A 13494-nucleotide genomic window follows, 5' to 3' on the forward strand; every position below is an offset into this window, starting at 1 on the left:
AAGTCAAGTATCCAAGGAAATGATTAATCAGATGATATCCTTAGAAAATAATCTTTATTAATACAAGCACAAAGATGGGAAATATGGAAATATATTTTTTTTTAAAGGCTGACTTTTTGATTTTGTGCTTGTGGAGGTTTGCATACCTGTCATTTGCCTGAAAGGAAATTTGCGTTAGAGTTATCAAGGTGAGTGATATTTTCATAGTGTAAACTTCTATAATGGCTCACTAGACATTGTTTGGGCCAATACCATCAGCTTCCAGTGCAGTCTCAGTTCCAAGGTGTTACGCTGCTATATTATAGTGCTGGGGGATTATGAGGAATGCACTTCTAACTTTTCTCAGTCTCCTCCAGTTTTACATTTTAGGAGGAGATAAGGTCCTGGTCCACACCTGCGGAGTACCTGGTTTGGGGGGCCTGTTGCTGTCCCTGTCCTTGTCCATCTGGTCATACTTTTGACCTAGTCTAGAATCAAATAGACTCTGGATTTAGCCCAGAGAAATGTATTTATTATTCCAATTGGACTCTTAAATATCTCACCCGGCACAGCCAGAAGAGGACTGGTCACCCCTCTGAGCCTGGGTCCTCTCTAGGTTTCTTCCTAAAATTCTACCTTCTTAGGGAGTTTTTCCTAGCCACTGAAATCCAACACTACTGTTGTTTGCTCCTTGGGGTTTAAGGCCGGGTGTCTCTGTAAAGCACTTTGTGACAACTGCTGTTGTAAAAAGGGCTTTATAAATACATTTGATTGATTGATTCTTTTGCAGGACAAAAGGGCAGACTTTTTCTTTGGTGAAAGTTGACTGAACCATACATCGTTCCATTGGTATACGTGCTATATATAGTGTACTCCTTCAAGAATTTACCTTCAACACCCCGTTAATCAGCAGTTAGCGATTCTTCCTACCACAGGTCTGTGGTTCAAGTACTCTGCCCCAAACTCTACCCCTCACCAATTAAAAATGGCTACCACCAGTCTCTACCTACTCTTTCAGAGCTACGTGTAACATTTAGCAGGGATACAGCATTGTTAAATGATCCTCTGACATGCAGAACGAGTAATCATATTTATTCTATTCATTACATTTCTATCAGCAATGATTGACAATCGGACTACTGAAAAGGCAATTCTTAGGGCCCATTTTCATAAAGCATCTTACAGTTGCAGCACCTACACATTTTTCCTATAATATCATAATCATTAAAGGTATAGTGTGAGAATTTGGCAATTAAAGGAAATAATAAAATTTCTTACAATGTAACACCAAAATGTCATAATATCAATAGTGGAATAAAAGTGTTTTGTGATGTTTTCCCCCAGAAGTTATTTTGGGTGTATAAGAAAGGGCAATCTAAAATGCATATTTTATATTGGACAACCAATGTGGTAAGCAATGACAAACTGCATGCAGACCCATGAAAATGTTATCCATGAGTTCATCTGACTGGTTGTCGAAAAAAAAATACTTCTTTTACTCTTTTATTGTCTTTAAGATTATATAGACCGGTAGGATCTGTTCCCAGGTTTACACTGCTACTCTCAGATGCTTTATGGATCCAGGCCCCGGTCATGCAGCTCCAGGGTCTCTCCAGCCTCCGAAAGTCTTCTCCAAGTAGAGAGCCACAGCCAGGGATTGGCGATCCTGGTACTTCCCAGTCACCACCTGCACCCCCAGGGGTAGACCCTCTTCGCTCAGCCCCAGAGGGCATTGGGTCACAGGCAGGCCCAGGATGTTGATGATCGCTTGGGGGGGGGGGGGTAAAGAAATTTTACAATTACACAGTCATCTATTCAATTATGTAGTGAACACGTCTCATTCCATGTCAATCCCACATGTTTCTGTTAACAGCCATAACTTTAGCACAAATCTCCCATTTAATGAATCATTCATCAAGTTTAAATTTGGGTCGTAACATTTATCACCATTGATATTATAATTTGATCTATTGGCCTGCAACGCCGCTGTCTCACCGGTGTAGGCGAAGTTGAAGGGGCTGAACAGCGTGTGGTGGTGTTTGGGGGTTAGGTGTGGGTGGGAAGGGTAGAACAGGACACCATCGGTTCCCAGCAGCTCCTCAAACTCCTTTTGGAGCTTTTCTTTCTGCTTTAGGATGAAGGGAGAGGGCTTGGATGAGCTGGTCATCTCTGCCAGGGTCACGCCTGGAACGCACACAAAGCAACAGAATGACAATCAGGTGAAGTCAAAGATGTAAGTCAATATATAAACATATCCTGCCAGTTACTATTGGCCAGGTTTCCTAAACTATGGGATGGGTACCCAAAATGGGTCCTTGATGTGCATGAAGTGTGATAAATTTTTTTAATCACACGCTATTTGTTCTTAATTTTGGTTGACGGAGGCCGACTTTGGTAATTGGAAAGTGGTCAGTTAGTTATTTGGCTCTTGAGTCGAACATTTCTAAGAAGGTTTGCTCTAGATTTCTGAGGCACCAAACACTAGACCAAGAAAACAGGGTGTGTGTGTTACCGATAGCAGCCATGGTGTGAGGGGACCTTCCAATCATCCACTTGACCAACTCCCACAATGGCCACACTGGCCTCCCTGGTTCCCCAAACAGCACTGAGAAGGGTGTGGGGGGCTGTAAGAAACACACACACACACACATATATATATATATACAGTGGGGAGAACAAGTATTTGATACACTGCCGATTTTGCAGGTTTTTCTACTTACAAAGCATGTAGAGGTCTGTCATTTTTATCATAGGTACACAAAAATCCAGAAAATCACATTGTATGATTTTTAAATAATTAATTTGCATTTTATTGCATGACATAAGTATTTGATCACCTACCAACTAATAAGAATTCCGGCTCTCACAGACCTGTTCGTTTTTCTTTAAGAAACCCTCCTGTTCTTCACTCATTACCTGTATTAACTGCACCTGTTTGAACTTGTTACCTGTATAAAAGACACCTGTACACACACTCAATAAAACAGACTCCAACCTCTCCACAATGGCCAAGACCAGAGAGCTGTGTAAGGACATCGGGGATAAAATTGTAGATCTGCACAAGGCTGGGATGGGCTACAGGACAATAGGCAAGCAGCTTGGTGAGAAGGCAATAACTGTTGGCGCAATTATTAGAAAATGGAAGAAGGCCCGTCTGAAGTTTGCCAATGACCATCTGGATGATCCAGAGGAGGAATGGGAGAAGTTAATTTGGTCTGATGAGACAAAAATAGAGCTTTTTGGTCTAAACTCCACTCACTGTATTTGGAGGAAGAAGAAGGATGAGTACAACCCCAAGAACACCATCCCGACAGTGAAGCATGGAGGTGGAAACATCATTCTTTGGGGATGCTTTTCTGCCAAGGGGACAGGACGACTGCACCGTATTGAGGGGAGGATGGATGGGGGGTATCGCGAGATCTTGGCCAACAACCTCCTTCCCTCAGTAAGAGCATTGAAGATGGGTCGTGGCTGGGTCTTCCTGCATGACAACGATCCAAAACACACAGCCAGGGCAACTAAGGAGTAGCTCCGTAAGAAGCATCTCAAGGTCCTGGAGTGGCCTAGCCAGTCTCCATACCTGAACCCAATAGAGAATCTTTGGAGGGAGCTGAAAGTCTGTATTGCCCAGCGACAGCCCCGAAACCTGAAGGATCTGGAGAAGGTCTGTATGGAGGAGTGGGCCAAAATCCCTGCTGCAGTGTGTGCAAACTTAGTTAAGAACTACAGGAAACATATGATCTCTGTAATTGCAAACAAAGGTTTCTGTACCAAATATAAGTTCTGCTTTCCTGATGTATCAAATATTTATGTCATGCAATAAAATGCAAATGAATTACTTAAAAATCATACAATGTGATTTTCTGGATTTTTGTTTTAGATTCCATCTCACAGTTGAAGTGTACCTATGGTAGACATTACATACTTCTACATGCTTTGTAAGTAGGAAAACCTGCAAAATCAGCAGTGTATCAAATACTTGTTCACCCCACTGTACTTACAAGGTGTGTACACATGAGGCGTGGTCCCCTACAATATATCAACATACTGCCAAATAAAGATACAGACAGAGGAGACACACAAACATCTTCTTGTGACTAATGTCCCACTGACTTTGTTTTCCCACTATGACACTGATATGTACTTACACATTAAATGGACAGTGGCAATGATGCAATTCAAAGCAAATATTACTTATGATCTTAAAATTCTTTTTTTATTAAATTTTCACAAATAATTAACACAGGCCTAGTTCAAACGTTTCTACGTATTTGTTTCCAACAGCCCCAATGTGTCCTAAAATGGAGAATTAAATGACTTGTTAGACCATGTTATATTAAAGCAATGTGTCAGGGAAGTGGTCCCTCAAAGAAGGCCATGCTTTGCCATCACAAAACATTTGAGAGTGGCTGAAGTAGACAACACACCACTCGTGAATATCTCCATACCATTCCTTACTACTCTGATTCCACTGACTAATATAGTAAACACAATATAAATCTGGCATGGTTCTGCAATGCCCTCCCATCCTACTACTGGTGACCAGGGCCCATTAAGCACCATATAGGTTCTGAGCCCATTTAGCACTATATTATCAGTATTCTTTTTTCAATTAACAAAATTATAAACGCAACACTTTTATTTTTGTCCCCATTTATCATGAGCTGAACTCAAAGATCTAAGACTTTATGTACACAAAAGGCCTATTTCTCTCAAATATTGTTCACAAATCAGTCTAAATCTGTGTTAGTGAGCACTTCTCCTTTGCTGAGATAATCTATCCACCTCACATGTGTGGGATATCTAGATGCTGATTAGACAGCAAGATTATTGCACAGGTGTGCCTTAGGCTGGCCACAATAAAAGGCCACTCTAAAAACAAGTGTTGCATTCATAATTTTGTTCAGTGTAGGACCAGGGCCCATTAAGCACTATATAGGGTTTAGGATGATGACTTTTTATGCATCCCCAGTGGACTCACCTTGCCCTCCTTGTCGGGGAGACCCATGTACTTATTCCAGATCTGGAATCCATATTTGAGCCCAGGGAGAAACACCTCCTGAACTTTGACCCCTAGGTCAGCTTCCAGCCTATCTACCACCTGATAGAAATTAAGATATATTCAATTATATCTCTGTAAAGTTGTGTGTGTGTGTATATAGAGTATGTGAAAAAAAGAATTCAATTACAAAATGCACAAACAAATGTACAAATTTAGTATAAAAACTCTAAATCTTGTTAATAGTAACCTTTTTACTTTTTCATTTCACCCCATGACTGTGGTTGTTAGACTACTTAAGTTGATTGCACTGAATGTAAGGAAAAACACTGCCCTCTAAAGTGTTTTGTTACACATTACAGTGGAGTTGAGTTCTGCTTACCCTCCTCTGGGCCTGAAGGAGCTGTCTGTCCACAGCATTCACAAGAGGGGAGCCACCATCATGAGGGATAGAAAAGAAACGCAGCTTCCTCAGATCCACATCCACAGACAAGGACAGTCTGTACAGAGACGGACAAGGAAAGTATGAGTATCAAGACTATCAAAGTATGAAAATGCATTCACAAACCACTGTAAGTTCGTCTGGATAAGAGTGTCCCAAAAATGACCCAAATGCTAATGTAGTATGCCTTTATTGCGGTGTTCATTTGGCTGCTTTTTAGTCAATTTAGGTTTTTCTATGAATTAATGGATTTTTAGGCTACCTCGTACCACCCATCGTGTGCAGAATCAAAAGTGTTATCCAACTACAGTAGTGCTGCTGTTCATTAGTATACTGATAGAAGCTAAGTAAGACTAAAATAGGTGACTATATTAACGTGTGGTTATTGTGTTACTGAAAACGCTTCAGTTGTTATTGGGGTTTCTGTTAGGGTTGGGATTCAATAGGTGGGTTAGAGGTGATATTGTTTGTATACATCATGTGTTGGTGTTGTGATTGGTTATGTACATGTCACGTGTTGTGATTGGTTATGTGCATGTCACGTGTTGTTATTGGTTATGTACATGTCACGTGTTGTGATTGGTTATGTGCATGTCACGTGTTGTTATTGGTTATGTGCATGTCACATGTTGGGGTTGGTTATTTACACGTCACGTGTTGTGGTTGTGATTGGTTACAGTGGATATAAAGTCTACACACCCCTGTGAAAATGTCAGTTTTGTGATGTAAAAGAATGAGACAAAGACAAATCATGTCAGAACTTTTTCCACTGTTAATGTGACCTATAATGTGAACAATTCAATTGAAAAACAAACTGATATCTTTGAGGGGGTAAAATGAAAAATAAAAACCTTACAATAACTTGGTTGCATAAGGTTGCACACCCTCTTATAACTGGGGATGTGGCTGTGTTCAGAATTAACCAATCACATTCAAACTCATGTTAAATAAAAGTAATTACACACCTGCCTTCATTTAAAGTGACTCTGATTAATCACAAATAAAGTTCAGCTATTCTAGTAGGAGTTTCCTGACATTTTCTTAGTCTCAGAGCAACAGCCATGGTTCGCAGAAAGCTTCCAAAGAATCAGAGCGATATCATTGTTGAGAGATATCAGTCAGGAGAGGGGTAAAAAAGAATTTCCAAAGCATTAGATATACCATGGAACACAGTGAAGACAGTAAAATTACAAAAGAGACATTGCCAAGAACTGGACGTCCCTCAAAAATTGATGAAAAGACAAGAAGAAAACTGGTTAGGGAGGCTCCCAAGAGGCCTACAGCAACATTAAAGGAACTGCAGGAATCTCTGGCAAGTACTGGCTGTGTGCTACATGTGACAACAATCTCCATTATTCTTCATATGAATGGCCTATGGGGTAGGGTGGCAAGATGGAAGTATTTTCATACAAAGAAAAACATTCTAGCCCGGGTGAAGTTTGCAAAAACAAACATCAAGTCCCCCAAAAGCACATGGGAAAATCTGTTATGGTGAAAACTAAGGTTGAACCTTTTGGCCATAATTCCAAAAGGTATGTTTGGTGCAAAAACAACACTGCACATCACCCAAAGAACACCATACACACAGTGAAGCATGGTGGTGGCAGCATCCTGCTTTTGGGTTCTTTTTCTTCAGCTGGAAGTCAGGGTGGAGGGAATTATGAACAGTTACAAATACCAGCCAATTTTGGCACAGAAACTTCAGGCATCCGTTAGAAAGCTGAAGATGAAGTTCACCTTTCAGCACGACAACAACCCAAAGCACACATCCAAATCCACAAAAGCATGGCTTCACCAGATAAGATTAATGTTTTGGAATGGCCCAGCCAAAGCCTAGACCTGAATCCAATTGAACATCTGTGCGGTAATCTGAAGAGGGCTGTGCACGGGAGATGTCCTCGCAATCTGAAGGATTTGCAGCTCTTTTGCAAAGAAGAGTGGGCAAATATTGCCACGTCAAGATGTGCCATGCTAATAGAATCCTACCCAAAAAGACTGAGTGTTGTAATAAAATCAAAAGGTGCTTCAACAAATTATTAGTTAAAGAGTGTGCACACTTACGCAGTTTTTTCTTTTTCCCCCTCAAATATTTCAGTTTGTTTTTTAATTGAATTGTTCACGTTATAGGTCACATTAAAGGTGGAAAAAGTTCTGACATGATTTATCTTTGTCTCATTCTTTTACATCAAGAAACTGGCATTTAAAGAGGGGTGTGTAGACTTTTTATATCCACTGTATGTACATGTCACATGTTAGGGTTGTCATTGGTTATCTCACGCGTTGTGATTGTGATTGGTTATGTGCATGTCACATGTTTTGGTTGGTTATGTACATGTTACGTGTTGGGGCTGTGATTGGTTATGTACATGTCACGTGATGGGGTTGTGATCGGTCCTGTACATGTCACGTATTGGCGTTGTGATTGGTTATGTACAAGCCATGGGTTGGGGTTGTGATTGGTTATGTACAAGCCATGGGTTGGGGTTGTGATTGGTTCTGTACTTTTCCGCGTTGGGCCCAGCCATGATCCTGAGCATGGGCATAAGATCCTCAGCATAACGACACATGGGCCCAGTACTGAGGTAGTCATGATAACACCCAGACATAGGAGGGTACTGACAGTCGTTAGATACCACACCTAAAGAGAACATGGTGAACAACACATACACACGTTAGCACATATTACACAAGACACATATGTCACATAGACAGACACCCGCTTGCCCCTACTGTACCTCCAATATATAGTAAATAACACATCCTACGGAGAACCAACACATCCTACTTAGAACCAACACATCCTACGGAGAACACTCTTTCTTTACCTGGAGTGGTTTTATGTCCAAAAACTCCACAGAAGAAGCACGGTATACGGATACTTCCACCAATATCAGAACCAATCCCTATCACAGATGCTCCACTACCCAGAACACTGCCCTCTCCACCTGTTGGCCACCGCGGAGGAGGGGGAAAACAGGGAGAAGGACCAGGGAATCAAAGTAAGACTTGGCCAGGAAGAGCCACCATTTTGTACCTTGAGGCAGCTTGATTTCCACTATTAACACTTAATACCAGTGTACCTATGTTGTTATTACACATCTGTGAAAACATCGTATTAATAACACGTATTATTACCATTTTATAACAACTTATAAACCCTGCAGTACCACACCTGAGCTGCCTCCGGGTGTCCTCTCCAGGTCATAGGGGTTGTTGCAGATGCCATACAGGTGGTTGTGCGACTCGTACCACATGCAGAGCTCGCTGGTGTTGGTGACCCCAAGGGGGATAGCCCCGGCCCTCTTCAGCAGGGCCACGGGAGGAGCATCTCCCGCAGAGAGCACCCCGCGCCTGGAAACGACACCTGTGGTGTGAGGCATGCCTGGAGGAGCAAGAGAAACAGGCAGAGAGGACAAGCATATGTGGGTAAATGAGAAACTAGCTACAAATGGAAATGAATAAAGTTAGAGAATAAACTGGCTGGAGTGTGTCGTTTGGCTCGTGTACAAAGCTGGGAGAGAACACAGCTGTCCTGCCAAAAGTATGTATTTCAGTAGGGAAAGATGAATGTCACGGATTCTTCTGGGAATGTCATTAGAACATCGTCACCACAGATCTACCCTGTAAAGCCAAGGACTCTTTGATTGTGATGGGGACACCCAACAGGGGCAGTCGATCCTCCAGAACATGCTCTCCACCTGACTCCTCCTGAATAAGCTTGTCCACCTGGGCTGCCTCTAGCAACGCTGCTTCAAACCTGAAGAAAGAACGGTGGAGTAATGGGAGGAGCATTTGTACTATAACATTTAACCAGTTTAATCCAGGTGATGGGTTTGTACTGTAACATTAAACCAGTTTAGTGCAGGAGGAGTTGTACTATAATATTAAACCAGTCTAGTGCAGGAGGACTTGTACTATAACATTAAACCAGTCTAGTGCAGGAGGACTTGTACTATAACAGTGAAACCAGTCTATTGTTCAGATAGAAGTCCTCCTGGACTAGACTGGTTTACTGTTATAGTAACTATAGAATTTAACCAGTCTAGTCCAGGAAGACGTCTAATTCAGGAGGACTTGTACTATCGAATTTAACCAATCTAGTCCAGGAGGACATCTAGTTCAGGAGGACTTGTACTATAGAATTTAATCAGTCTAGTCCAGGAGAACTTGTTCTATAACATTTAACCAGTCTAGTCCAGGAGGACTTGTTCTATAACATTAAAACAGTCTAGTCCAAGACGTGTGTTATAACATTAAACCAGTCTAGTTCAGGGGGACTTATACTTGCCTGTGCTGTACCATAGCATTGAGAAGTGGGTTAACCTCCTGAATCCTGTCAATGTAGGCTTCCACCACCTCCACACTAGACACCTGCGCGAACACACGAGAGTTTGTACGTGTTTGTTTGTGTGCGCCATAAGCATTTGGGTTTCATCATCACATTAAACATAAACTACTCTGTTAATGATTAAATATGTCTCTCTGTGAAGGCTCTGTGAGATTAGACAAACGCAAATTACGAAGTAATAAGGCACTGTTGGGCGGTCAAATGCTGTGTAAAATGGATTTGGGGCTTTTCTTTTGTATCCTCATAGAAGACAGGAGGTGTCTTCACCAGAACACATTTTGGAATGTTCAGATGGAAATAAGGAATGCTAAAAAAAATCATGCCTCTTAAATGGTTTTGGGTATCACGTTACTCAAAGTAGCCTAGAAATTGAAATGAACAAGTTAAGGCAGCCCGAGTTTCGGGTACTACAGGCAAATATCGGTCAACTGCTATTTTATAGGCCTAAACTCCAATTCCAAAAGGCTGTTAATGAAATCCTAGAAGATAATTTGAGTCATATTACTTCTTAACTTGACGAGATTCAAATGGACCTGCATACGACTGTGTATCATATAGCCTAGCCCAAGTCCATAATTTAGGTGCTATTCCCTAGACAGTGGTCTTGGAAAGGCACACCCACACTGTACTACTGCTCCCAGAGAGCAACGCTCCAGCTCGTGCAACGACTGGATCTTTACCGAGTCCTTCCAGATCCATGCCTGCATTGCGCATACACAGCACGGGGACCGTTCCAAGTAGACTAAATCGAGGCTCTAAAGACAGTCTATCCAGTCAAATAAAACAAATCGCCAGGTACGGGGTATCCTACGGACCTCTCTTCGACGAATCTTTTGCGAGAGCTGCATCGCGGACATCAGCAACAGAGGGTTGGAGACCGGTGGAAGTTTGGTAGATCCAGTGGACCGCCGAGGAGAGAGTAGCTGAAAAAGCGCAAAGAGCACCCCCATGCACGCACGCAGAATCCATGCCTGTGCCCTTTCAATACGGGTCAGTGACATGATAATCAGAACTGTGGTCACAACCAAACCACAGAGAATGACGAATGTGCCCTCGTTTAACTTAACAACTCCCAGCATGCAGCGCGTTCTTGTGAAAAGAGTACACTTGCAGTTCACTATAACTTTAAAACCATTCCACCTTGGTATCAAGATCAGCTAAACTTTAAGCCGTTATGTGGTTGCCAAGTGTGTGAAAAATCGTTGTAAAAGGTTAATGGTTAGCCTACTTTATTATTTCCATGTCCGCTTCACATGCCTTAAGTTCTCAGAAAAATTCGAAGGCTTATTTGTTATAGTGAAAGCTAACCAAATGAACCATTTGCCATCGTGCGTTTTTACTTATTAGAATAAAACAGTTTATATAATATATAAAAATATGGTAGGTATACAACATAAATATATATATTATGGTGACGCTACCCCCTACAAAGCACGGCATTTACTGGAATAATCCGGCGTTTGTAATTTCTGTATTTCGCCACAGGGTGGCAGTACCGCGATTCGTAAAAACATTGTTAGCCATCAGCCATAATATGGGTTATTCAACAGAGCAAACTTTCAAGTATATATATATATCTTGGTTTCATCAGACCAGAAAATCTTGTTTCTTATGGTCTGTGAGTTCTATAGGTGACTTTTGGCAGCCCGCTAATAAGGGCCTTTGTCAAGGAGGTGATTAAGAACCTGATGGTCACTCTGACAGAGCTACATAGTTCCTGTGTGGAGATGGGTTGAAGAAACCTTTAGGAACATGTTTAATTTTATTTTCCCTTAAATTAGGCCAAATAAATGTAAATCTCATCTAACCTGTTTATACTAGTTGACTTTGTTCTCGTTCCAGTTTTTAATTAGGCTAAATGCTGTAGCATTTGCAATAAAGAATTAAGTTGTGTTGTAGGCCTATATTTATGGATTGAATCAGTCACCGCTGTGACTCTGAGTGTCATGCAACATAATTGTCCACCAAAGTATTACTTCAGCTATGAAAGACAAATGAAAGCCATCTACAGGGATGAGTGTAAACCAATTTTACTCATTGAGCTTTGCAAAGATCACCCACACACAGGCTTTTCAGGTTATAGAGCCAATAATCTAACCAATGTGTGCAATATCAGTAGGCTATAATCCAAGGATACACAATCATGGACATTTGAGAAGATTAAGAGTTCACACCTGATCTGTAAAGTGAGACCCAACCACCCACACTTCATCTCTGGTAGAGAGGAAGAATGATGGGGCATGTTGAGACAGGTCAGACTAAAAGAGCAATGGGTGGGGAAACTGACGATATACGGTTTTCATGTCCATCAAGTCTCTACAGCGACCCAATGTTTTCATCAACAGCCGCCGAAATCGTCTTTCCAGAAGGGGGATTCCTGGTTGTGTTACTGGAATGTTGATTGTCCATGTTGCTGACAAACCTTTGAGTGAGTTGGAGATGCTGATTTGTGTGTATGAGGCTGCATCACATTGTGCTTCATGGGTGTTTACTGAACTTAGGTCCTCAGGGTAGTTTGATGTGGGTCCCTATCACACCCATGCATGCGTCAACACAAACAAAACAGAAAGCCTCCAGGGTCAACATTGTATTGATTTATCTTTTCATTCTTAAGCCTTTTAGGCAAATGGAAGGAAGTCGTTACCTCCATTCCATTGTTTTTCTTGTCATTTCCGTGTAGATCCTCAATGTAAAAAACACATCTATCTATATGTACAAGAAAGATAGATGTAGGCAGGGTGTTGTACAGTAAACTGGACCATTCACCTTCTGTGTGTTTACAGGAAAAGTGCAAATGTATGTATATTTTATAGAAATGTTTTAATTCATAGAGATCCTAGTTCTGTAATCAGATCACACCCACCATCAGCATTCCAGGTGTCAATTGATCACAAACACACTTGGTATCTATTCCCATTGGACGTGAGCGCACACACATCCTCATGATCCACTTGGTATCTATTCCCATTGGGCAAGAGCGCACACACTTCCTCATGATCCACTTTTGTGCCACTTCAACATCCCCTAGTGACTGTCCCCAGAGTGCCCCCCTGGATAGGTACCATTAGCCCCTGTGTCCCCTCCAGCGGGCGATCAGCAGCAGCCAGTTTCCGGGAGGTGAAGGAAGGGGGTTATCGTGGACCATGCTCCCCCCCGATCCCTGGGGGTGTGTGAAACAGCTGGTGCCTTCCCGAAAACAATTAGTCTCTTACCCCGTGGAACTGTGCAGCCAATGAGAAACGGGGAGTTGATTTGAATCATTACTACCTGTAGAATGAAGGTAATGAAGTCTATGTGTGTGTGTGCATCTTTGTCTGTGTGTATATAAGAACCAGGTCTGGCAATACACATGGGGACCAGAGGTCCTGACACGTCGATCCACAAGGTGTTTTAGGAGGTCCCCACTAGGAAGGCAATGGTATAGGATAAATCGTACAATTAGTGTTAATTGGAGTTATGTGGCCTTGTGTAGTCCAGCGTTCTCCTCAGAGCCACTGCCTCTGGTACACACTGGTGCTGTTTGGACTACTGCTCTTTGGGGAAATCTCCCTGTATCTTTCACCACTTTACTCTCCAGTAAAGCACACAATTGATGAAAATAAATCTTTAGTAAAAACTGTGGTTACTTTTTGGTTCAGGTAATACGGCTTATGTTTATGGTCAGGTGTTAGGGCTAGGTCAAGTTTAGACATAACAGTTATGTTATTGAAGTAGGTATTAGGGGTA

General features: G+C 41.8%; 1 protein-coding gene across 1 annotated transcript; it reads right to left on the reverse strand.

Moving 5' to 3' along the window:
* Positions 1-1056: 1056 nt before the first annotated feature.
* faah2b (fatty acid amide hydrolase 2b) lies at positions 1057-10964 on the reverse strand. The gene is made up of 11 exons (XM_010887676.5): positions 10584-10964; positions 9709-9791; positions 9041-9177; positions 8593-8802; positions 8246-8365; positions 7923-8058; positions 5361-5478; positions 4961-5080; positions 2492-2603; positions 1975-2163; positions 1057-1746 (listed from the first exon to the last, which is right to left on the reverse strand). Exons 1-11 carry the CDS (start codon positions 10845-10847, stop codon positions 1571-1573), a joined length of 1665 nt encoding a protein of 554 aa, XP_010885978.3. The 5' UTR covers positions 10848-10964; the 3' UTR covers positions 1057-1570.
* Between the last annotated feature and the right edge of the window lie 2530 nt (positions 10965-13494).

Source organism: Esox lucius, chromosome 24 (assembly GCF_011004845.1).
Source record: "Esox lucius isolate fEsoLuc1 chromosome 24, fEsoLuc1.pri, whole genome shotgun sequence".
NCBI classification, from domain to species: Eukaryota; Metazoa; Chordata; class Actinopteri; order Esociformes; family Esocidae; genus Esox; species Esox lucius.